Genomic DNA, 27376 nt, shown 5'->3' on the forward strand with positions numbered 1-27376 from the left:
AAGTCAAAACACAACATCCCTTCCTTTCTTGGAGAGAAACGGTCCTTTCAAAACATGTTAATTGACAGTTCAGTCTTTAAAATGTCTTTTCAAACATTTGCAGAATAGCATATGAACTCCAACTTTTATTCCTTAAACCACACTGAAAATTCTCAAAACTAATCAACTCATATCAAATCCCATGTCCTTTCACTACTACTGGTCTCTTCCTTTGCTTGCCTTTACATCACATTCAAATGTTCCCTTCACTTTTAAAGGTTTCTCAGACGTGTATGAATAATACTGTTTGTTTTCTGGTCCTCCACAAGAGCCGCATTTATTTTTCTTGGACTTCAGAATTCTCCATGTATTTTCATCAATGATATTACAATATGCACCTGAATCTGGTAATACACTGAGATTAACACCGCCTCTATTTATTCCATGTCTTCTGTGTATATTGCATTGGATCCCACACCAAATGTATGTGCACTCCTGGATTATCATGTTCAAAGCTGTCATTTACATGAATAATAGTTTCAGTTTTGCAGACTTTTGCAAAGTGATCCAACGTTCCATGTTTTCTCAGTCGGGGAGTTTCTACTTCGTTTTTCATGTCTAAACTCGTAATGTTAAGACTGGCTTGGTTTGTCAAATGACTTCGGTTTCATCATACTCACAGTTTCTGGTGTTCCAATTTCATTTAAAGCGTTAACTGTCTTATGTACATTCATGTTTATATTCATGTTTCTAACCTGTGTTTGGGAGAGTCCTGAAAATATCTTGTACACCTGTCCCTGCTGAATACAACATAACATAAGCGCGCGTCTCCTCTGTCATGTATTTTTAATTTTCTAGCTTTGTTCATTATTCATGCCGTCCGTTGGTTCTGAAACGATCAATCCTTCTCCGTCAGCAAAGAGTTTAAAACTGTCTAGCCATCGCGTCGAGCGTGACCCTAATGTCTCCGGACTTCTGTACGGTTCGAATTTCGTATTTTCACATTTTTCCTCCATTTTCTCAAAGAAAATTGGCTCACAGTTTTGCACTAGTGTTAATCCTCGTCGCCAGTGTTGATGCCTTCGAAATAAATCGCATCACGAATCAAATCACTCAACGAATTGTATCAGTTTGATAAGCTTGTGCTTTTTTCATATCCATAACTCTTTAGAAGAAACGCTACATCCGGGTCCTTGACCGGCTTATCATAAAAAGCGGAATCTTAAAACAGCGGAACGAGTAGTTCAAAAAAGTTTTAGAACAGTGAATTCATTCAAATGTCAAGTCAAATTAAACAAATAGCACACTTATGAGGGGACTTTGAAGGAAAGAGAGAGAGATAAATTAAATCAAAATTTATCAAATGACGTCAGTTCACTGCATTCAACTCACTATAGTCCTTAAAAAATAAATAAATAGAAAAAAAATTGAAAATGAAAGTACCATATCTGGCCCAAGTCTGGGCAGCATCTGGCAAAATGTGGCATAAATGCCAGACTTTGCCAGACTTGGCCCAGATCTGGCAAGTGTCTGGCAAAATGTGGCAAAATGTGGCATAAATGCCAGACTTTGCCAGACTTGGCCCAGATCTGGCAAGTGTCTGGCAAAATCTGGCCCAGATATTGCCAGACGTTGCCAGATCTGGGCCAGATATGGGCCAGATTACTGAGGCTGTCTGGGAATTGAAATAAGTTGAACCAAACCATAGATATAAGCACATACACTAAATTCCAGTAATATTTAGAAATACAAAATGTCAATTTCCATTATAACAAGTCGTCAATATTAATGAAATTTAAAGACCTTTTGGTAAAATAGAAAGTGAATATCATCAAATGAGAAGACCCATCGACCGGAACTACAACCCGGGCCAAGGAAACTGGGTCAAAGGTAAATAGGTCATATGATCTCATATGCATGTTTCCCATCAATTTGAAAATTCAAGTCGGCATCTCTCGGCAGGTGAAAAGGCACTTCCAGGGGAAACCTCCTTCGTGCAGGAAACTAACAGGATGACTTAGTGTTGGAAAGGATATGTAACGTAGATCTACAGGTAAGAGGGACGTTTTATTCATTGTTTGTGCGTTGTGTGTGTTGGCAATGATAATCAGCTGATTCAGAAAAGACGCAATCGACAAGAATGGATTAACGAAGAATAGATAGATTCAAGCCTTGGTGTACAGAGTGCAATATTTCCCAATACTTCTTCAAGGCATGAGTCAGATTTCTCCCTCACACAGCCGCCACTAAGGGGTGCAATATCGCTGGAAACACTCCCCGGTGGAAGTAGGGGATCGACTCCCAGACGGATGTGTGGTAAGAGAAAGCAAGATAAGGTTCATTTTGTAAACACAGCAGCAACTCGGGTTCGTGTAGGTTTCACGATCGAATCTCTGACTGCGCCAAATTCAACGCACCAATTTTCACTTGATATATCTAATTTTTATTGCCATTTATAACTATTGTAAGTCCTATTAGAGAAATTGAAGGTTTGAGTACAGTGTGTGTAAGTGTGTGTGTGTGTCAGAGAGAGAGAGAGAGAGAGAGAGGATGGGGAGGAGGGCAAGGAATAATATACCCCCCCCCCCCCCCCATTTATTCAATTTAAATTTACTGCATGCTTGTTTTCCACACTGCATAAAATGACATGTTTTACAAGGTTATCACCACAGGATATATATGTACCGAAAATAAGGTTAATTGCCAAATCATAATGGGCTGATGTATGCACATAAATATGTATGTGTTTATACATGCATCACAGAGCACAAAGCAATTCTTACATACTTCAACATTCCTCTCTTTATCTCCCATAAAACATGCACATGCAAACACAATTGTGTGTTACGAGATCAACACACAAGATAAGGAGGTGCAAGCCTAAACTCCTTACAACCCAGGACCTAGTCACATTTAACACCCAAATACTCATTGATTGACAGCCAAGATAAGAAGGTGTGATACACAATAACGTAATGTTAAGTCCTTTTTAAGTGCATTTTTCAATTACGTCTACTTGATTCAATCTCAGAGTACCTGATATGGTGATCAGCATTGGGTTTGGCTTCTTTAAGGCCTTCAGACATTTAAGTTTGAGTTATCTGATGAAAGCTAGTCTGTGACGTGAATGTGAGAAGGTGCTCAAGATGGTTGTTAATTGCCATCGGGATCGCTATTCAGTGCTTTTCTTTTTTGAAAATCATGTTTTCTGTAATGTTTTTAGAATAAAGGTCTGCATGTAGGCCCTATTTTCTATGTCTTTAAAAGCTGTTTATTATTTTTTATCAAAACTTGCATGAAGCTGCATCTGAGCTAAGATGTTTCATTATGTCTGTGATACAATAAACAGTGTATAAATAAAAAAATAAATATATAAAATAGGTACATATATTTTGCTGTCACATCATATATATATATATATATAAAATTCACATTTACACATTGTTGAAAGATAAAAAAAAAATCAAGAAAATAATACAAATATTTTAGGTATTGGTCACAGGTTAACAGAGTACTCTGAACCAATTATATAATTTGCCTGAGTGAAAATGAGGAATGTAGTTTAATTGAAAATTGTCCAGGTGACAAAGTACCTGCCAAACCAGGTAATTATCACCTGTTAAGTTATACAAAGGCACATCTCTCACATTTAATGGCATAACTGTGTGCCTTATATGCGCCAGTCAGGTCTATGGCCAGCAATTTAAAAGGGGGGGGGGGGGGGGTCTGAATAACTCCTGGGACCTTTTTACTCTCTTAGTTGATCCAACTCGAGGATCTACATGGCAGCAAGACTTGTATCTGGCAATTATTAAGTAGGGAGAGGGCTTTTTCTGAATAAATGGATATTTTTTCTCTCTTAATTTATTATCTGCTTAGTTAATCCAATTTTGAAAAATGACATGTAACCTAGTTATTTTTAAGAAGGGAGGGAAGGTTTTTTTTTTCTTAAAAAAAATTGACTTTTTTTAATGCATAAATGAATTTCATCTTCTTGATTTTTTTTTTTTTTTTTTTGCTGAGACCTTTTTATTTTTAGCGCATTCAACAGAACACCAAGAGCCATAAAATTCATGTCCTCCTGAGGGTAATATTTAATACAATACAGGCTTTCAATTTTATATTTACTTTCATGTTATATGGGATTATTATAATGAGCTTACCACTGTCAAAGAGGATTATTAAACATGCATATAATGCACCTGACCTTATCTACTTACACCTGTGTTCTAGGTTATATACCTGTGATACCTGGATTTACCTGGATTACCTGTATTGGTGACTGTGACTGTGTGGAGAGATTTGGTCTCTAGGAATAGTTGTAACTCTGAGGTAAGTTAAGACTGTATTTATTTATTTATTTATTTATTTATTGTGTCAATTTTACACACGCAATAAAACATGGATTAAGATGTACCTGCATTTCTTTCTAATTGATAAAACTGTTGAGAGTCTAAAGTAGCTTTTTCTAGAGTCAGTAATATACTAGTATATATATATACTCAGTGTGAATTCTTTTCTTTATCACTGCTTGGGTAACTTACCTGAAAGCTACATACTTTTTGATGGCATAGGATGGTTACACTTCATAGAGATCTTAATGTGTATGTGTATGTGTAGCTAATAAGCTGGAGAATTCTTTGCAGTCTGTGAAGCTCTTGTTTCAAGTGAATTTTATATCAGATTTTGTATTTGTCATATTGTTTTAACTGTGTGTTTGCTAAGTAAATAGACACTTTAAGAGGTACTGATACAGCTTTACATCTCCTGCTATTAGACATTGTGTTTTATATCCATTGATAGTGTCTCTTCTTCATGTGTCATGATCATCTGCCAAGTATTTACGTTGTGAATCATTGCATATACCTTATATATTTTTAATCAAACAAAACCACAATTAGCATGACTGATGAATATAACGGAATGTTTTGGGACTACAGTAATGAGCCGTCTCTAAATACTTGATGTGATAACATCAGATAAAGTGTATAGCTGCACAGATTAACTGAGACAGCTGGAATGTGGACATACTTTATACACATAACAGACTGTTGCTATGGAAACCAACTCGCTCAGCTATAGAGACCAGAGAAAATATTAAAATTTAATATGTATATATATATATATTAGAACAATATTATGTCTCTGATGTTTATACTAGAAATTGTTTCTTAGTAGATGAGTGAGTATTTACATATAAATATAAATTTGACATTTTATGCTAATTTATGATTATTATAACTGTAAAATGATTTTTGTTGATTATATAGACTAGAAAATGAAGAAGCTTGCAATTTGTCAGATCAGAAACACAGTGATATGACACATGATATAACAAAGTACATAGGAAAGAAAAAATAAACTGTGGTATTCTATATGCTATTATATACAAAGTGTTTCTCATCTCACACCAGTTAATTATTACACACCCCCTAATTCACACCTTAGTCTGAAGTGGTAACTTGGCATTAGCAACTAATTCAACGTGCAGATGCCTTGGAAACTAGCAGAATTCAGGAAGTAATATTGACTTGATTGTTTTGGAGTGTTTCTGTTAGGAATCATGTAATGGGGAAGTAAGGCAGAGCCAGACTGTAGGCTTCATGACAAAAATTGTTTTCTTTGTTACTGTGAAGTGTTTTGTTGAATATCCAACAAAGATAAAATATGTGTAAAGCATAAGAGTTTAAACTATTTTTATCATAATGGAAAATACTATGGCTTTAGTCAATAGAAACCATGGGAAAAAGATTAACACAATGAATTCCTAGGAATAAGTGGTTTGAAATACATTTAGCAGTTGTGGGAAGTAACACACACTGTCTTGAATAATTACAAAAAAGCTTCAACAAAGCACTGGGGACAAAATAATTGTTTGAGTCAAAAAAGAAACTGAAAAACTATTGCAGCTTTGTGTAAGGCCTGTGGAAACACATTCAGGAAGTAAGATTATTACCTAGAACAAATCAAATCTGGTGTTGAGTCATGAAGACAGATCGTACACACACCATATTAAATTACCAGGATTGTGAGTAAGGTAAGAATACTAAGGAGGTGATTAATTCACACAAAGATAGTATACAATAGAAAAAAAAATTGCTAGTATTACCTTTTCCACATAGTTACAACTAGGAAAACTAACAAACAAGCAAAAAAAAAAAAAAAAAAAGAATACAGACTGCCAACAATGCCAGGCAGCTAGAAATAATTAAAACATCATTGTGTATTTACAGTAAACTGTGATAAGATTGTTAGTATTATTTTTTTTCGACAATTGTTTCCCCCACCCACCCACACACCCAGACTCATGGCATAAGATGTCATGTTTGTCAAGGATATAAGTTTATGATAGAATTAAAGTAATAATAATAATAATAATAATAATTACACATTATTGATTGATTAAATAAACAGTATCGTTATGTCATAAATTTTCTTTTTTCACAAGCTTGAGCCAAATACACTTGCCCAGTTTCTCCAGCATGCACCATCAAGTTAAAAAATCAGCCATACATATATATGATAGTACTTGTAGTAAGTACAACAGATATAAATCTCTAGTAAATGGTTATGGGGCATGTCTGGTTACAGTTGTCTCTTCAGGAGCATAAACTATTGCCTGACACGCAATACCTAGTTTCATATCAGAGTTAGACAGTTTAACAGGCTCACCCTCCAGGGGCTAGTGCATTTTTATTAGACTTGGTGTTTTTTTTTACCTGTCTGGAAAAATGTCCAATAATACTTGAGACTTAACTTGGATTTGTTTGAAATTTGTCAAGTGATGTAGTAGTAATTACGCAGGTGAGTGTGTTTTGATCCCTTGATGTATGCAAAAGCAATTGTGAAGTAATTTATTAATGGTTGGTATTTTTCTGCCTTTAATTCACCTGCTTGTTAACACAGAAAACCGAAGATAAAAATAAGGTAGTGTAATATTGTGCAGATAAGGGTCTTGGTTGAAAGACTAAATCATTGTTTACAGTGCAGCAAACTGCAACCACAAAACACTGAGACTCAATTTCACGCAGACATTTAGGGACAATTCCTACAGATATTTGTATTGATCTATCCCCCTGGGGAGTCTCACTAAATTGCAATCAACTTTAACTGGCTTAAATGTCTGTCACGCCCAGTAAAGCTGTAAGGGGGTAATTATCTTTACCCTCTAGCTGATTTGGTAGGTGTGACAGACATTTAAGCTGGTTAGTTGATAGCAATTTAGTGAGACTTCCCCTGGAGTTAGACCGATCCAGATGGATCGATCTAGGCATGGGAACCCAGTCATATAGGACCATTATAGGTTGATATAAAATTTGTCTTTGAAAAAAATTAAAATTCTTCCCACACCTTCTGAAACTGACAGCTGGAAAAGGCCAGAGATTTGGAAGGCTAATTGGAATTGCTTGTACCCCTCCTTTGTTGATAAGATTAATTTCATATTGATACAGACCAGGTGTTTTGGATACATCCTGTGCATAAGGCAATTCAGACTCGGATCAGGTGTTTTAGATACGTCCCCTTTCAATGACTAAAACCCATGATTGGCAAAAAAATACTAGTAGAAATAATGATAATGATGATGAATAAATAAAGTAAATAACAGAAAGCTCTTGGCCTCAATAATGCATTTGTGCTTCCAATCAAGTGTTTCTTTAATGAAACAAGAAATGATTTAAAACTTTTTTGTTTTCAGTATTTAAGTATTTTCAATAAATATGCCATAAAAGTGAGAAAAAAAAAACACCTGGATTATAAAATCAATCTTAAGAAGATATTTAAAACATTAAAAAATTTTGCTGACATTTTACTGTTCATACATATACATGTTGAGTAAAGCTTCTAGTACAGAGGCAAACAGGTTATGAATAACGAGTTTTGAGGGAGTTCTCTTTTCAGCACCTACAGGATGCAGCATATTTGGGATTTGGTGTTACTAGGAGCCCATAAAATGTCCAGTATTTACTCAGTGATGAAATCTGACATTCATAGTTGTTACTTCACAATTCAAATAGACAGCCAAGTGTGTGTAATCCATCAATATGGGCGGTACCTGTACCAGTCAGTGATTCACCTGTTTATGAAGTCTTTTTTTTTTTTTTTTTTTGGAGGGGGGGGGGGGGGGAGTTAAGCAGCCCTACTAAACCAGCTGAAATTGTCAGCCTGTTGTTGATAGATAATGTGAATTGCTGTTTGGGTCATGCTGAACAATAAATATTCATCAGAGAAAAATTGTTTTAATGCTGGAATCCTACTCACAGTAATATTTCAATTTTTTTCACAAAATGCTAAAAGTGACTTAGTATGGCTGATGGAAATATAATTCAAGGAAAATGGCTGATGTGTCTATGTTAAGTAATAGTCTAGCATGGTACATTACAGTAGGTTTTGCAGCGATCAGGATTTGCTGACCAGTACAATGTTGGTGAAGATGAATTTCATTTGACCTTATGTGAATTGACTGTTTATTTAAATGAAAAAGTAATATGAGGGATGAAATGGACAGTTCTATCATCTATGTTGCGCAATGAAGTCCTGTTGAGCAAAATGGTACATGTGCTGTCAGGGAGAGAGAAAGAGAGTTGGAAAAAAAGATATTGACTCAGAGAGAGAGAGAGAGAGAGAGAGAGAGAGAGAGAGAAACACATGAGAGTGGTATTAATAAGGCCACTTCCCATGCTACCTCCAGTTGAGAGGCACGTTGTGATGGACAGGTCAAGTACCTCCAGACCAGGTGTAGCTAATTACAGCTTCCATCAGCCAGGTAATGGTATCATGATATGGTTACTTTGATACACGGGAAGTGTGTAAGTACAAGAAGTCTGGGAAAGATAAGGTCAGTTACTGGATTCAGACAGGGATACATAATTTGTGATCCCAACAAATTAAAGCTCAATGAGACACAGCTTTTATCTTCACTTTCAGACCTCCACATTATATATTGGAGTCTGATATTCAGCAACACTTTTGATTGAAGTTTGCTGATGCAGGGGTTTGTGGTACCATAGAAGTTGATAGACTTGTCTAACATTGGTCACTGGTGCTGTAAACTTCAGTCGAATGCTACTAAGTTGAAACTCAACCATGTATCTGATGTTTTAATGACGTTTAAAAATAAAGAAACTGGCTCGCGTCTCCTCTAAGACCGATGGTTGCCATTTCTTTCAGTTACAAGATCTTACAAGTCACTGTTCGGGGTAATGCAATCAGATACTGCTTCTTGCTCCAGTGACAATATTGCCAAACAACCACAGAATCAATAACGGTTTACTTGGATGGTACTTACCACCACCATAAATAGCTGTATATATAACATGTAGTGAATAAGAAACAATAGAAACAATAACAGTTGATGTAGATGGTGCTTTTAATAACATCATCAGGGGCATCAGTATTACAGTGTTCATAGGATGTAAGACAATAACAAAATCAATAGCAGTTTACGTCATTGTGGCTTTAAAAACATCACCAGAAGCAATGTAACTGTTGCTATGTTTAAAAAGGGGCAATTTGCAAACTCCTTTCTTCAATTTTGTTGTAAATTTAGAAGGATAGTCACACATTGAAAAAAAAAAAAGAAAGCACATTTTGAAACCAACTAATATTATTAGATCATGACATCACATCACCTTACCCAGTCATCAGGCATTTTTATTCATTTCTTTCTCGGTATTTAAAACAGCATCATTGTTCAGGGCGATTGAAGAAACATGACAGTGTCAACAGAAAGCATTACAGAGCATGCTGCATAAATTTTCCAAATTTAAATTTAAATTTTCCTTTTTTTTTTGTCATCTGTCAAAAAGATTGACATACAGCATGCAGAAGGTGACTTATCCATCTTTTTAGTTAAAGTAACAATTGTCTGCAGCTTAGAATTTTAAGAGAAATCTAAGAAAATTTCTCAATTACCAGAAAGATTTAGAGAAGGAATAGGCTGTGGCTTAGAATTTTCTTTATTTTTGTGTTTCTTTTCATAAAACATAAAAATGATAGTACACTGGTCACACTGGTGGGATTGGATTGTCATTGCACTAACCAAACCAGAAAGGCAGCAGCACTGGTTACACTGGGCCTTAGCTTTGTCTGCACCAGGCAATATTTATACAGTGAAGTATAATATGTATATATCTCAAGTTTCCTGGTATAGTCTTGTGTCAACAGTATAATCAATAACAACAGACAACAACATGATACACCCCAAGGATGATACATTTATCAGACCATTATGTCCATGTCTGTTCACACACTGGGTTAAGTTAGACACAGCATTGGATAATTGTGCAGTGCTCATCAGTGGATATGTAATGCCCATTAATTGATTGCATTAGTGAAAGGGGGGAGGGGGAGGGGGGGGGGGGGTAAGGGCGGGGGGCAGCATGAAAGGGATACAATTGGCTTCCAGTAGATAAATATTGGGATCAGAAGACCTCAGGAGATAATGTGGGGATACTAAGATGGGTTGGTCTTTTACTGGACTAGAAACTGGCCCCAATTCATCCGTTCTATGTGTAAACACACCCATATTTAATAATGGTGAGTGATCACCAAGTTCTATCCCATCTTATTGTGCTACATTCACTCCTGGCTGGTCTCTCTTAAACTTCAAATTGTTCAAACACAATATATATATATATATATATATATATATATATATATATATAACTGTATACCGGACTTCACAGATAAGGGAGTCTGTCTTTCCCCCCCCCCCTTAATATATATCAGGTCTCTCAGTGCTTTCTCATGTTTTGCTTTAAAATTAAGAAACCACTGCCAGGATAATAATTAAAAACCAGGTTGAACAACCTAAATACTAATTATATACTTTAATACTACTACCATTTTTCTTAAAGCTGGAACAGTTTTGAACATGCCTAAAGGTTTTAAGTTGGACCAGTTCTGCATGCGCCTTATGGTTCTATGTTCAGTTCAAATCTGAAAATAGCACATTGGATCAAATATTGGATGTACTCAATTAAAGTACAAGCTGATTTGATATCACATGAGTTTGATTTGTTTCCGCTGTGTTGCCCTCACACTTTCTTGGTTCAATTTGTCATTCCATTTCACAGCTACTAGAACCCACTCAGTCATTATTGCTGGTGCCTTTTTCAGGGGTTGAGCTTTTATTGGTGCAGTAATTACCACAGTAAAGACTTTAATTAATTGGAATTTTTAAAAGTTTCATATCATACACCCTCCCTTCTTCTTTGTGAACATTAACTATTATGATAATAGTTGAATAGGCTACTGTTTGGAGACTGAGGTTTTGGTCTAAATTAGGCAAATTTCTTTTAATTTTAGAGTGAAGTATTATGGGATTATTGATTTTTGTTTAAGGATTATAGTGAGTAAAAGTTTTGAGGAGAAACAATTTCACTTTAATTAAAAAGATTGATAAGTTGCCAGGAGACAAGTGTAAACAATTTTTTGGTTTCTTAAATCCTGAGGTATTGACAGAAGAGAGCTGTGAGCCTGAAGTCCTCTACTCATTGCTTAGCCAGGGGGATGTTTCACAATATATATTTAAGTCTATATTTAATAAAATCTTTTTGACCAAAATTTAATACTCTACTATGACCCAAGACAAATAATTGGAATTCCAACCAAATGACAGAAAATTTATTAAAAATTTAGACCAAAACTTTCTCTGTTTAAATGGAATACATGTACTCTCATTATGGTTTTATCCTGAACTTTTTTTCAGGCTAAAGCTCTTTTGTGAAATGGTCCCTTACCCTCCAAGCCATCTATCCATTAGGACAGAGATTTTTAAAACAGCTGATAAACATCCCTCTTTTTTCTTCCTTATAAGACTGGGCATGTCGAGCAATGAAATTTCATCCCTGGGCCGAGGAATTTGTAATTTGTCTCTATAAGATTTCAGTGGGACTAATACTTTAGTAGGGGCTGTTGAAAGGAAGTGATTTAGATATATGTAAACAGTTGCATTTATTTCCAGCTCTAGATGAGCTGTGACAGCATAGGGCTTTGAAAGGCAGTTTATAAATATTTGAATTACATTTTTTTTTTAAAGCCTCGGGTGCTCTGTAGAAGTAACGAGAATTGATAATAAGACTATTGTTGCTGTTATTAATATACATGTGTCAGTGAGTGTATTTAAGTTTTGCATTTTATCTTTTAAGATAGTTGGATTTTCATTGAGCATGATTCATTTTACCAAAGGTGAATAAGTACATATTAGGGTCAAAAATAAAAGTAAAGTGCAGTTTGTGTGAATTCTTAAACAAATGAAGAAATTGCTTGCATTACCTCCTGCAGAGAGTCACATGGTACATCTATGTAATACTCTATAGTTAAAAATATGAATGGGATGGCACTTTGATGCAAAATAAGACAATTTGAAATGTTCTAAAGACAAAATAAATAAATAAATAAAATAGAAATCATGAATGTGGTGTAAGTAGCCCACATTGATAGATTTAATGTGAATGTATGTGTGCTTGCTCACATGCTATTGCACAAATGTTTATCTACGCCACCCCATAGCTTCAGATGTTACTCTTAACCAGAACACTTAATGGGCGTGCTCGTACCTGTAGCAGAACTGTTGCCATGGTAAACGGTTATATTTGTACATTGTATCATTACATCTTGGTATAAAAAAAGTGCCAGAGCTCTTCAGGCCACCCATGTGTGTATGTATTGCAGCTTCGATCAGTTTCATAGAGGAAGCCATTTGGAATTTTTAGTTTGTGGCAGATCTTGGAATTTAATGGGTATTTCTGTGAGGCTGCGGTATGCTTGTTTCAGCACATGTTGGCTTTGTCACTCAGTTGTCATGAAATTTTATATTCCAACTGTTTGTTTAACAATCTCCCATTAAACTATTAGTAAGTATATTACAAGTAAGTGTCTTCTTATAACAAAAAGGAAGGTAACTTCAATATAACTGTCTCATTGTTAATTTTTTCCAGGTGATATCAGGGTTGTCACTGATGATCAGAGGATTATTCCCTGGAAGTAATTGGATGCGAATTCCTGGAAGCCCAATATGGATCAGTACAGTCTTTTAATGATTCCTAATTCTTTGTAAACACCATTCCACAAGGAGAGAGGTAAGAAATTGGCCGAGTTGTTTTCTCAAGGTTTGGATAACAGTTAAATTACTTTATTTAATTACAAGATTGTTTGATCAAATGTTTTAGAATTTAAACCAGTATAGTGTTTTAATTTAATGTTATTTACTTGGTCTCTTTAAAGTGACCCAGTCCCATAAAGATGTAAAAACATAATCATTTTTGCTTTACTTTTGCAACACTTTCCTGTTTATAATCAGACTGTTTGCATAGACTTATATAGTATTGATTTCCAGGCAGTGAGACTTACATGTAGACATTCACTGGGGCTTTAAATGGTCCATTCATCTCTCTATGCACCGCTGACCAACATATTAATTCTCCACTGTGTAAATGTTATGTGTGAATTATTGCAACAGATTGCATCAGAGAAGCTAATAGTAGAACAAAGTAAGTTGTGATTGTGTTTAAGAGGGCAATTGTCTAAACATGTGACCACAAATTTATATGTCATCCCAAAGAGAGAGAGAGAGAGAGAGAGAGAGAGAGAGAGATGGAAGGATGGATGTCCACTTCCTCCATTAAATAATGTATACACTGTGAAATTTACATCATCAATGTATTATATTGTTATCACAGACAGTGCACACAAAGCTTAGCTTCCTTTTTATTCCACTGATAATTAAACCACACTTTGGTGATTGGAGACTAAGACAGTAAATCACACTTTGGTGACTGGAGACTAAGAAATAGCCAGCTCATAATTGAACACGCACCAAATCATGATTGGGTTAATTGATGATCTACTGTTGATGAGTGCCTCCTGGGCGCAGTTAAAGGAAACGTCTACAGACATCCTGGCGACAAGACTGTGTGATTAGTGGCTTGTTCAATGAAGCGAGAAAATACTGGCTGATGCATTGTTGGTTGAAGATATTTAATTCAATAATGACAGTGATATCTTTATTGATACTAGCACAAGGTTTACAGTGCCTTCTTTGACCTAATTACATATATGATGATTATATTATATACTACAATTTAATGCTTGTAAAGCTTTATTTTTAATTGCATTTTTAACATAACACCTTAGGCTAAAATTAATCATATACAGTAAACATACTGTCTGTCACATCTTTCCTTATTACACTTTGTAAAACATCAGATGACATTTAGTCTCCATGAATCAAATGTCATTTCCCTACAGACAGCAGAAAAAGACAAATAGGTGCACTGATAGTGCATTATTAAATACAAATAGCTGTTGCTTTTTAATCATTCAAGTGTGGTACACACATTAAACAAGATGCATGTTGCCGTTTGCACTCAAATTAGCAAGAAAGACAAAGGCAGTTAATTCGTCTCGGTGTTTTAACTCGCTGAGTTCTGTAATTATGCGTTAACTGTTAATTTGTTCAGGGCCGTTAAATGGTGTTTTGGGGAGGTACTTAGCTGCATTAAAGCAGATGATCATGACATGGGAGAGAGAGAAAGAGAGAGAAAGAGGGGGGGGGGCAAAGAGAAGTAGAAAAGAGAAGACAGGTAGAAGGTAAAGAGAGTGGCTGGGGTAGCGCTAACACTTGCCAATTTAGCCAAATGCTAAAACTGACTTAAGTTGGCTAAACAAAAAGGACTTGATTTGACAAATTTTAGTCCAATTAAAACCATTTTCATTACAAATTGACAAAAAATTGATGATTTGGCTAAGCAAAAAAAAAAAATTGTAAGGCTACCCCAGAGTGGGAGTGAGGTTGGAAGAGAGAGAGAGAGAGAATAACAGAAAGACAAGGAGACAGAGAGAGAGAGAGAGAGAATACAAAGAGCCAGCACAGTTATGTGGGGAGGGAGAAGAAGCAGCATATTGGCTCCAGGACAAACCGCCCAGTTTTTAATTGATGTCCATGTCACCCCTCAATTGACCTTGCTTTGAAAACATTGCCAGATTTGAGAAAAATGAAGATGTACAATACAGACATGATGTATTGATTGTAGAGCACTGTGCATTTCATTTGGCATGATGACACTTTTGTTTTTGTTAGGAATTTAAAACGCCCAGGCAACTTTCTTGTAGTAGTTAATTTTTAACCACTGACAGTTACAGAGATCTCTTCCAAAGCAGGCAAGATAAGATACAGTGAAGACCAATTTCACGAAAGGGTTTATAAATATATTTTATCCTAACATAAAAGTATCTTGAAAAAGAATCAAGCAAGCAAAAAGAATAACAATATGGGGAAAAGAAAGCCTGGAAAGAGCAGAAACCATGGCTGGTTTAAAAGAAAACAAGGTGAGGAAAAAATACATTGTTTGCATTTTAGAAAATATTTTAAATTGAAAAAATAACACCAAGTACTGCTTCAATGTAGCTTTTTAGTATGGGCTAATTGAAGAAGTAAGTCTTTCTTTCCACACCCTTCATTAAATATTTTGTTCCTAAAATTTACACATCAACCTCAAATCACATATGTGGCACGTGGTCTTCAACCAGATGTTCACAATCAACATGGTGTAAATATTTCTATTGAACCAGTTGACATTGATAAGATGCTGCTGCTCACAGAGATATTATGGTAATTACTCGATCTCTTCAGTTTGGGGAGATTGTGCATTTTACAGATATTGTCCTTCATTCAATCATAATTTCTAAAAGTTAGAACGTTCCTATCGAGTTGTTGCTGTAAAATTTAAAAGCAAGCCACTTTTTAGTTCATTTTTATGCAATAAAAGCACCACTAATGCTATGTAGAAATGTATTTTTGGGATCATGAAATTATGTATCTCAAAGTTTGATAATTTTTGCCCATCAAAAAGATTGAGTAATTACCATAGACAAGTCACCATGAGTCTTGTGTCTGTAATAAAATAATCATGTACATGTATATTAGCAGCAACACATGTACAGCACTCTCAGCATAGTGAGGCTGCGTCAGGCCAGGCACGTGCCTCTTCTGAAAATTTTCCAAATTGAATTTTACTGATAACATTGGTCCGAGGGAGTTGGGGGTGTCAGGAACACCCACTTTTTAGCTATGATGTATTGAGAAATATTGTAGTTTATCTGCACCCTCGCTTTGCTTTCTATATATAATCATATCTTTATTGCACTCCAAATCTCTGGTATATGATGTCATTTGACCTGTAGTCTCGTAATAACCATGATTGGTTAATATGTAACATATTGTTATCTTCTACAGGTTATGGTAGAACTGACAGTGCAAATATACATATTGATTTATCAATTTGATTGCCAATTTTATCAACAGATCATAAAACCACTAGTACATTTTAAATAGCTATTCTGGCATATTCCAAACATTTCTGTATATGGTTTCACTCAAATTGATCTGATAATATATATATTATATTTGGAAGCGTAGATAATTACAGGGGTGTCTAACATGATCGTTCTAGTATGTTATCATATATAAAGTCTAGGTGAGAGATAAATATTGACAGCATTGATAATAGATAGAAATAGCTCTCCATTTTGACCCTTGGACACATAAAGGGGGCACTTGGTCAGTTCATAGCATGACCAGGCAGTGCTAGGACTATGGTAGGTAGAGGAGGGATATATGGGGTTTCAAATAGTTATTGAGTATAGTGTGTGTGAGTGATATACAGAGAGAGGAGGAAGGAACAGAGAGGTAGAAATCCCACCAGAAACCTTGCTGTGATGTAGATATTTTAAATTAATTTGTTTCGTATTTTAGAAAAGAACGGGTAAAAGTACAGACCTCTGTATTGTAACCTATAATGCCTTTTGAGGTGTTGGATACAATGTGAGATGAAAAAAAATCTGATATCATAATTTCTCATAAAAGTTTATGAATATGAAGGGTGTTATCAAGATAACAAAGGAGACACATCTTTGAATGGCATCTGTGGCACAAACTTTCACCAAGCCTAATCGCTATTATCTAACAACATCATGCAATTGATGAAGTCATCTGCAACTATTTTAAGAGCAAAAATCTGTCACATGCATGGTCACCATGGTAACCAACTTGCATGACCTTAAAAGTATCTGGGGGAAAAACAGATGTTATGGAAAGGGAAGGAATTTGACTTCGAGAGAGCGTTCTCTTGAAGATGATTGGTTCTTTGTTCTCCCTTACAGTATATTAATGGATTATCAATGCAAAACCTGGTATTTATAGAAATGAATTTAATTATTTGGAAGGGTGGAGCCTATGAAAAGCCGTTAAATGTCCACAAGTCATGTAATGCTTGCAGGTTATTATTGAAGATGACACATTTTTATTGGCCTTTCAATTTGTCATCTTAACCCTTACAAAGCAGCTTTAATTAGCTGAATGAGGTTTTGTTACAAGATGGTGTCTCATGTCACACAAGTTGGAAGGCAATACATGATGCACGGACATCAGCATTAGTATAATAATATAAATTCTACTTGTGACATTCTGATTGTCACTGAGATATGAACCTATCAGGTGTAAAGAGAGAGTTAGGAATAGTACATGACATAAAGCACATGCTCTTGTCATGTTAATTCTCAATTTTCCATTGATTAATACAGAGAAAACAAGTAGCAGGATGCGGATGCTGTCATTGTTCTGAGGATGTGTGACTTTTAAGACATCTTTCTGCTGCAATATGCAGATAAAGCAAATTAGTAAGATGAATGGTGTCATTACACTGTGACAAACATGTGACCAGCACATTTTAAGCTGGGATTGTTGGCAGAGACACTGGTAAAAAAAAATGTGAAGCAGTTGCTTGGACAGGTGACTGAACCGTTGGTGCCCTTTACACGACTGCACCGGGAGTGGTCAAGACTGACCTTAACTGGTGGTCACTTGGCTGCTGTCTTTGGTTGTGTGAGGACGGGTGGAGGTGATAGAATGTCATGGGGGGCATTTGGTTGTCTGCTTGCCACAGTAAGGAGTGGTGATCCGAGGTGGTTGCTCTACAATTATTGTCTGTGTTGCTTGAGTACCACCTATGTTTCCCTCGGCATATATTTTATTTAGTCTAAAAAAGCTCAAACATTTCAACAAGTCAAAATTTCAGGCAAAGTGGTACAGGGACAATATTTTCATTATATTTTTCACTTCATTAAGACTAGTGAATTTTCCTGTGCTTTTCTTGAACTTGCGGAGAGCCTAGCATAAACCGATTTAAGACTTGTGCAATGTTGTGGACATTGGAGGCAATTTGGTTTAGACTGACTACTTTCTGTAAGGACTAAATCATCTACATAGTACCTGAAAATAGCAGGTCTTGCTGTAAATTCATGGCTGGGTGGTTAAGAACAATTTGACCAATGCCTTGCAAAAACACAGCCCAAAACACATGTTTAGAGTGGACAAGGGTCAAATAAGTTGACAAAAGAGAGAGCGGAAAAAGTTGCCATTTCTGGACTGACCATTGCTGATTGAGTGACTGAGGTTCCATAATGATAAAGAGCGTGTGTCGTCGTGTGACCCATGAGGTGAAACACAGTTCCTCATTCTATACCAGTAACCCCATGCTGTATGTCTCTCATTATTCAGAAACAATCACAGTCACTGCTGGGAATGACGACAACAGTAACATTGAAATGCTGATGAAACAACTGACGAGCCAGCGCGAACTGGTGGAGAAACTCGACTCAGAGCCTCTCTTTGAGTACCTTATTCAAAATGGCGTCCTTGAGAAAGGAGTGGTTGATGAGATAAAGAAGGAGAAAAGTGCAGCCAAGGTGAATCTTGCTTTACTCCGACATCTTGAAAATTCCACCCCGAAGGAGTTTGGACTGTTCATGAATGGCTTGCGCCAAACTGGACAGCATGAACTGGCCAACCTGTTGGATGATGGGAAAAGAATACGGCCTTCTGGGAGCCCAGGTAAGATCTCACACTGTATGACTTTTAATAATATGTGGTCCAGAATCATGGAGGCATTAGACTACTTTACCATGGTAGTACTAGTACCTGTATACTAATCCTTTTTGTACATGGTTTACCACATCACTAGTAAGTATTTCTATAAATTAAACAGTGGCCAAGCATATTTTTTACGTCGGATATAAAACTGAATATTTCAGTGCTGTTGGAAATTGAATACCCATTTGTTTGACCAACAGCATGCAGCCTTCACTAAAAATTCATTGAAATATTATCTATCAATGTGGCATGGAAAAGCATTTTTTCCCTGTAAGTTAGAATCCATGTAAGTCTAGCCTGAAGGAAAACCAACTAAAAGTGATCTGTCATGGTACCCTAGCTTTGAACTGATAGGCGCTGTGGTGACAGGGCACAGCATAAAGGAAATGCTATATTCTACCATGTTTGAATATAATTCTTCTAAACAGCATTTGACTGTCCACAGGCTCTACTGAGAACTGGACTAGTACAAATCTTGAACTAACGAATACATTTTTCATTTTAGATTTCATGGGCAAGGGAAGGCAGAAAGGTAGGCGTTTTCATTTTTAAGGAGAGCGGCTGTTTTTTTTTTTTTTTTTTTTTTTTTGCTGGAGGCAGTTAGGACTGTGTGACATTAGTGACATGAAGATGCAACAGACTTTAAAAGATACATTAACCTTTGGATTCCTCCGTTGACCCTAATGATATGTTGACATTTTACTGTCATCTTGGGACCATATGCCAAGAAGGCGTTTGTTCAATATGGGAATATTGTAATCCAAATGGTTTTTCACACTATATGGTATATATATCTTTTTTTTATGATGGAGCTACCTAAATAGTGCTCTCTCTTCTTTCTACCCCCTCCACGACATAGCCAGTAAATTAACTCCTGCCTAAACAGTTGGAAGTGAACTTCACTTTTTTGTTTTGGGGTTAAGTTCCTTGTAGGATAAAAACATGACCAAAACCTCTCAAATACTTACCTGCATTTATAACTTGCATTTATACTGCCAATTAAGATGTTATGCTCCATGCGAGAAGGCTTGAAGAAAACAACTGTGTGAAAGAAGCTCATCTTCTTTATTGTACAAAGCACACCCTTACATATAATGTTGTTTTCCTAATGACTGATAACCTTTAAAGCTGTAGTGCAGATAACTATAAAGACATAGTTACACCTAGTGGTTGTAAAATGACACATATTGAAAGAGAATTATCTGTTAATTCATTGTCTGAGCTAGTACCATGCCAAGTCATACATTAGTTAAGTGTGTGTCCACGAGAAAACCAGCCCAAATGTAGAAAATGCGGCAAGGTGGGGGTGAACGGATTTACATCATATTTGGTGTGTTTGAACCTTTATATGAACAATATCTGAGGCTGCAATATTTCCTGAAAAAAATCCCTACTTACAGAGATATGGCCATGCAGTGACAATTTGGGGGTATAATCAACCAAAAATTCTTCTGAAAAACAGGGTTATATTGATTGGCCTTAAAGTTTATACAGGTGTCACTGAATGATTTAGTTTGGTGATATATTATAACCTAAAGATAGGGGATTAAAATGATATACACTTTTTTCACTCTCTTTGTTTCCATGGTAACAAACCAAGCGTTTTTCTCCGGCCTACAAACCACATGCTTTTAACACCCCCCTTCTATTTTTGACAATATCTTCATCTTCACAGGTCTTTGGGGTAAAGCTTGTTCAGGACTAAGAGATAACTCATTAATCTATTTATACATGAAATCAAAACTTACTGCTGTTCTACAACTTGTCCGTTGTAACAGATAGAACATGACCTAATTTCTTCATTTTTCGTCAATCTATCCGGACATGTATATCGGTGCAATCAACTTCAGCTATCTCTTTCAAGTCAACAAATGGTTTAAAACACTGTTAGTTGAACTTTTTTATTTTCATTTTACCTATTTATATTTTTTTCTGGTTAAAACAAGCATCTAACACATTTTAAAATCATGTGAAACTAATGTACTAACGTCAGAACAACACAACGTCATTATCCAACATGGCGGAAATAGCAGACTGTTTCTTTGCACATCTTCCTCAACGAAGTCGTATATCATGTGGTTTATACTCTGTGTACAGATATAAAAAAGCATGTAGTGTATTGAAAAATTGCAACAGAGATATTAACAGTCATCTTCGTCGCGTTTACGTGGAGCAAAACAGCGTGAGTTACGAAAGCAAACTGATTCTTGTCAGGTGTGGATTATTTTGTCTCCGATGATCGCAATTGGACATTTCCAAGTATCTTTGGGAGAATGAATGGGTTACACCATTTGACCAGCACTGGGATATGGGCTTGGTTTGTGCTGGAAACCATCCACACAGGGAAAAACGAGCCTATAACGAAATATGTCATGGGATTAACTTGCAGATGTCAGTGTAGACAAAAAGCCATTTGAATCTACTGGTGCCACTTGGTTCAGGTAAGAAACCGGTGTGTTTTTATTTTAATACAGACTAAAAGCCAGAAAAAAAAAGTTCACTCAGAAAAATGATCTAGAAGTAATTTTTTAATGGTAAACGGTCCATTTTTAAAAAAGAAAAATGCCCCCTTTCAAATAATGAAATTGCAGCCTAAGGACCTGTGATAATTTTCTTTTAAGCTATCTTTGTGTGGTATTTATGTAGGTTTAATGTATTTGGGTAAAATAAATTTAAGGGTAACAATTGGAATTAGATTGAAGCTATGGCTGGTCTTGGCAAAATTGCTAGGCTCCTCATAATTAATATTCGAAACCATGCCTTACTTATAAAACATGGACAAATGGGATAATAATTTATTTTTCATCAATGTATCAATTAACTTTCAGATAAGTGTTTTTATGTGTCTATATTAAGCTATATTTATATTTCAGGCATATTTGAGAAGTGTTATTTGACACACAGTGATCTTATGGTCAGCAAGAGTCCAAAGCCTTGCAGAAACTGAAACTAGTGTGGAAATGACGGCTGTTGTAGAAAGGCATATGTGTAAATGAAAGCCGGGGCCGTAGCGATAGTCCGAAGGTTCAATAGTCCGAAGGTTCATTGGTCCGAATGTTCACTATAGAACCTTCGGACCAATGAACCCTTGATTAAAAAATCGATAAAAATGTTACCACTTTTCGGACCAATGAACCTTCGGACTAATGAACCTTCGGACTATCGAGACGCCCCCTGAAAGCCACAATATAACAAATGCCGAGGAGATGCATGAGGCCCTAGTTTCTGCAGTTGGAGCCATTTTCTACATCCAGCTAGACAGACATCTTCCAAACCTGCGTGGACTGGAGTGTCCAATTACAACAGTTTAACTTTCTTGATTCCTACAACATGAGAAAAGGTGTCTCCCTTCCTTGAGCAGTTTTAACATGAGTGATACTGATGTTAAAGTTAATTTGGATTTTTCTGAGGCAAATGTGCCAACTGGAACCATACCAAGCAAGATCACAAACAAGGAAATTTTTCTTGTCCAGAGAAGTCTTCTCTGAAATCTTTTGCTACCAAGACTGAAGAGTAATTGTAAGGTCCTTTTTTTAGACCACAGTTATGAAATGTGCCAAAAAAACAGCTTTTGATCAAATTAAAGTCTAGTGGGCCAACAATCTGACTAAAGAAAAACTTAAAGCACATCAGCTGTGAGAGAACTCCACCCTCTTGAATATCTCACTGAGTTACACAATGGATGAGCTTTAAAGTCATCTAAACCTTTGAAACTATATTCAAATAAAGTAAAGGAGTTTTACTGAATGAGTTTAGAAGGGCACAAGAAACAGGCCAGCAGAACCTAGCATTTGTGAGCATGAAGATGAGATTGAAATGTCAGTAAGGAGGGTTACAGACTAATCAGGAAGAAAAATGTATTAAAAACTTTGATGTTATGAGCTGTAATGTTTGATATAAAACTGCAAAGATGTTTCATAACACCAGGATATATTTTGCAGTTGTGTTAGTTTTGCTTTTTGAATAGAAAATTATCTTGTTTTGCTACATTATGATATAGTTTGTAATGATCACAACTAATGTTGCACTGCTTTGCATGTATTGCTGTATAACAATTTTGTGATTTTTTTATTATTTGTAATTATTCATCTGAGACAACAATAAACTAAATTGAATAATTTTTTAGTTACTGTATGCTCATAAATAGTCACCAAAAAGTGGTGTGGATGATTAAAAAAACCTTTTGATAATTAAAAAAGATTTGTTCTGGCTTTGCTCTCATAAATACTATGGCATATCCTGATCTCTATATGATAAATATTGCACCAAAAAGAAATCGCTACTAAACTAAGATTTTAATTTGTATTCACCAAATTGATGATATTAAAAAAATATATATATATTATATATATTAAAATTATCATGTAAACTCTCAAGTTAATTGCCAGTGCCTATCCAAAGTAACAGAATCTAAGATTTATTTCCTCTAAACTTTTTGTCCATACAAATTAAAAAGTCCATATATGGCAATTTACAAATATGAAGCCCAGTGACCTTGACCTATGACCCACTGACCTGATAATCATTAGTACACATCCACTTTCCATGCTCACCAGCCCTATTGATTTAGTAACATTATTGTAGAGCAAAATGGTTTAATATATTAATCAAACCCATTGTCTACATAGACTTGGAATGAATCCACCATGATTTTTTGCCTTAAAAATGGCCAACTTTGGGGGTATTTTTCAGTACCTGTTTTTATACAGCAGTAACTTTTGAAACTTGATTTGGAGTGATCCATATCTGCCTAAAATATTCATGCAGTTTTATAGCTGTAAACCCTGTGAAGATGGAGATATATGCAATTAAAGATGGTAGTATCAAAATTGGACTTTGGGGGGAGGGGTGTTATAAATGGGTGTGGCTCGCCCAAGCAGGGTCTTATCTGAATTCTACATATATCTGTGGCAAGCCAAATGATTGTTTTTAATGTTTGTAAGGTCTAATATTTTTTAGTTTTCTCCATTTTTGTTTAATTTACACAAAATATATCATTATTTTTCCAAGGTAAAAATGGAGTCTCAAAGAGGCTACATAAGCCATGACTTATAATAGGCTATAATTCTCTGAAGAAAGGATATTTTGGGGATTCCTTCCTAACTCATGAATAACTTCCTAATATGCCTCCATACAACAAATTTGGTTGAAATCCGCTGACCCCCACCTTGCCACCCTGGGCTGGTTCTCTCGTGGACGAGCTCTTAAATGCTCACCAGATGTCGCCACACACCTGTTTTGCACACAAAGCAGAGAGTGAATGTTCTGCACAGCTGATGCACATTAGTATTGAAGTCTGGTATTGGGTGTGGGAATAATAGATAGTATTAGTTTCACATGCTCACCATTCCTCCTCTCCCAGCTCACTTTTTCTCTTTTTCTCTCTTAAATTAATTTTTTTCCATTCATTTTTGTCACCAATAGAGATGAGTTTGACAAAAGATAAATTTGAGTTCTTTATTATTATTATTATTTATTAATTTATTTTTGTATTTTCAGGACAAGTCTCCTTAAAGATATTGGTTAATGGTGTGAAGATAGACCCCTCCAAAGAACCAGGCTTGTCTTGCAGCAAAAGAGAGTGGCTCCATCTGGAGGACATTAAGCCAGAATCTAAACCTTTGCCCAGAACACGTTCCATTGAGCTAATGGAGATTCAGGATATAAGGGAGGATCAAAAAAGTGTCAAGAAGAAAAGTTCAAAGTGCCTATGTTTTTGTTTTATGCGATCTTTCACCAAGGGAAGCAAGAAGGAGCGAAAGAGAACAGAAAGCTACAGTGCTTATGTGGTTGGCAATGGCAACAACCACAGTGTGCCACCTGGTGGCCAAAAGGACAAGACTGGCAATGAGGGCAAAAATGGTGCACATCCAGACACTGATGGTGCTATCACTAATGGCAACGGCCAAATAACCAATAGGAACCAGCCTCCCAAAACTGTCGACCCAGCCTTAAAGAAAGTCTTTGAAAATAAATCTGAATTATTTTACAAAGAAGTTCAAGAGGCTTCCTGTCAGACCCATGTGGATTTTGTCAAGTATTTGGAACAGATGAGGGGGATCCTCTTCATGCAAATTAACACTGACAGTGACCTCTCTGTGATTTGCATATGCATGAAGTTGAGTCAGCTGACCCAGCTGAGACAAGATTGGAGGAATGGTAACCTCTTGAAAGATGTGGAGAGTTGTCTCGTTAATGATACAATCTTACAAGTCATCGGTGCAAAAGGATTGAAACTCCAAGTAGAACTTCAGGAAGAGGAACTTAATTTTGCTGAGCAGGAACTATCAACGTAAATATCCCAAAGATGTTGAAATGTGCATTGTTGTAGGGAGAATTTCACAAATATTTGGAGCAAATGATTTGCAATTTGAATCCGAACCTTTTTTGTGAATTGAATTGATAATAACTGAATTGTCACAAAGAAAGTTTTTCTCTGAGAACAGTCTTAAGTTTTATATTGACAAGGTAGAGATAGAGAAGAATTTGTAGCACTATGAAAAGTGAAAGTAGTAAATAAAGTGCTTTGATATGGAGTGGCTTTCAGGAAGGCTGATATATACTCAAAACTAAAGTAACATTTTTCTTAAAGAACAGATATACTTATTTCCACAGCTGTCTGCTATTTCAATGTCTTACGTGATCATCCAGAAACTCTTCTTGTAACTTATAAAAAATACATGAAACAGCAGCTAAAATTCTTTGCTGGCCATTGTGTAAAATTTAGATTTCTGACCACAGCATTACTAGTATAAACATGAGTAAAATATTAGCTGTTTTTTTTTACACCGAAGTCATGCTTGTTAAGTATACAATGATACTTTGTCAGGGTGTACTATCGTGTTAGTGCATGTTTACGGCTATCTGTTTGAGGCCCACTTACATATCAAGAAAAAATATTTATGGTCACTTTCAGGTAGTAGAATAGAGTGCTTTCAAATGTGGCTCTGCCATTTTGGAGCAAAGGGTTCTTCATAATAATAAAAATAATAATAATAATGATTGTAGTAATTTGTGTAATGTTTTTGGGTTGGTTTTTGGCAAGTTTAGTTTCAAAGTAAGAAGACCAAGGTGTCATTAAATAGTACCATGCAATATTATTAATATTATTTATATTTGTTTTAATAACTAAGTGTAAATCAACAAACTTCATGTAGAAATAAGTCAAGGAAATATCACGACTGTAGAAAACACAACTGTTAATAAATGTTGCTAATCATATAAGGTCATTTAACTAAGTACTAGAATATCTATTGCTGCTGTGTGGATGTCATAACACATGTCACAACTCAGCAGAGAGCATCACTAGCACATAGTAAAAACATTTGTTACAATCTTGGCTGTGTGACTGGATTTTGGAAAAGCATTTGATAAAGTAGAATATGGAATGGGTTATTGAAATTTGGGGAACATGTCATGAACACCCTCAGCAGTGGTTTCATGTTATCCATGACAGAGGTCATGCTTGGCATGACTGAATTATGATGCAAGATATATATGCAGGCCAAGAGAAGGGAGATCCTTCAACAAAGATTTTATCACATATATTTAAGGAAAGGCTTGGAAAATGCTTAAGTGATGTGCAAGTGGAGCACATAGTTTAAGAGTTTTGCTTAGTAAGTTTCATAGTTTCTGAAACCACACATAAACACACTTTTATACATTGCTTTGCTGTGTGGTAAAAGTATTATTTTAGGTTTAACTTATCTATAAGTAATTTTAAAACAGTATATGTTCAAGTGGTGCTTAGTTATTTATTGCATGGTTTTGTTAAGGACAAACAGTTCAGTTGATGAAATAGGCCACATTAATAGCAGCACTTTTGCTTGTCAAGAAAGGATGTAGTTGATATTATTTAACACTACTATATGTTCAAGGTGTGCTTAGATATTTATCACATGGTTTTGGTCAAGACCAGCAGTTGCCTTTGGTCCTCAATTGATACACACCACGTGAATAGATGGCATTGTTGCTTGTCATGAAAAGATGAAGTATACAAGGCAAAAATATTCAAATTTTTAGCATTTGCTTTGGTAAGTGCCTTAATTTTAAATTGGTCTTATAATTTTAGATATGGCTTGGTTCTGACATGTTTCTTATATTAATCAAAATAGTATGAAACTCACAGCTTAGACCGTTGCACTGCAATATCTGATATAGCAGTTCCTCATATTGGTGTTGAATAATATTGATATGACGTCATTCCATATCTAAACAGTAACTGGCTTTTACCAAAAGACGTCCTGTTCAATGTGGTTCAAGTTCAACTCAATATTAAAAAACCATTGGAATGGTTGAAAACTATAAGACCTGTATCTGTTTTTTTTTTTCTGTTTTAATGCTGACAGATCTATATAAATTTAAGATACTAGCATAGTCAGTAATATTAAACTTGATAAAAAACTTCTATATTCCTTTCTAACAATCTACTGAATTTTGTGGCAAATATATTTTCTCAACCACAAA

At 35.6% G+C, this 27376-nt stretch overlaps 2 protein-coding genes across 7 annotated transcripts in view; one reads left to right on the forward strand and one right to left on the reverse strand.

Moving 5' to 3' along the window:
* LOC112042164 (ATP-dependent translocase ABCB1-like) overlaps positions 1–27376 on the reverse strand; it is a 46771-nt gene that overhangs the window by 5388 nt on the left and 14007 nt on the right. The gene's annotated exons all lie outside the window — the stretch shown is intronic.
* On the forward strand, positions 1858–27217 carry LOC106162832 (uncharacterized). 6 transcript variants are annotated; one of them, XM_024076210.2, is made up of 6 exons: positions 1858–2032; positions 4213–4311; positions 12921–13061; positions 18539–18871; positions 19416–19442; positions 24410–27217. In XM_024076210.2, the coding sequence occupies exons 4-6, from the start codon at positions 18586–18588 to the stop codon at positions 25204–25206; spliced, it is 1110 nt and encodes a 369-aa protein (XP_023931978.2). In that variant the 5' UTR covers positions 1858–2032; positions 4213–4311; positions 12921–13061; positions 18539–18585; the 3' UTR covers positions 25207–27217. The 6 variants fall into 6 exon arrangements, with proteins under 6 accessions (XP_023931978.2, XP_086852471.1, XP_086852470.1 ...); XM_086996342.1 differs by lacking the exon at positions 1858–2032 and adding an exon at positions 2192–2295; XM_086996345.1 differs by lacking the exon at positions 12921–13061.

Source organism: Lingula anatina, chromosome 9 (genome assembly GCF_051362555.1).
Source record: "Lingula anatina isolate TDL-2025a chromosome 9, LinAna3.0, whole genome shotgun sequence".
In the NCBI taxonomy this organism is placed as follows: domain Eukaryota; kingdom Metazoa; phylum Brachiopoda; class Lingulata; order Lingulida; family Lingulidae; genus Lingula; species Lingula anatina.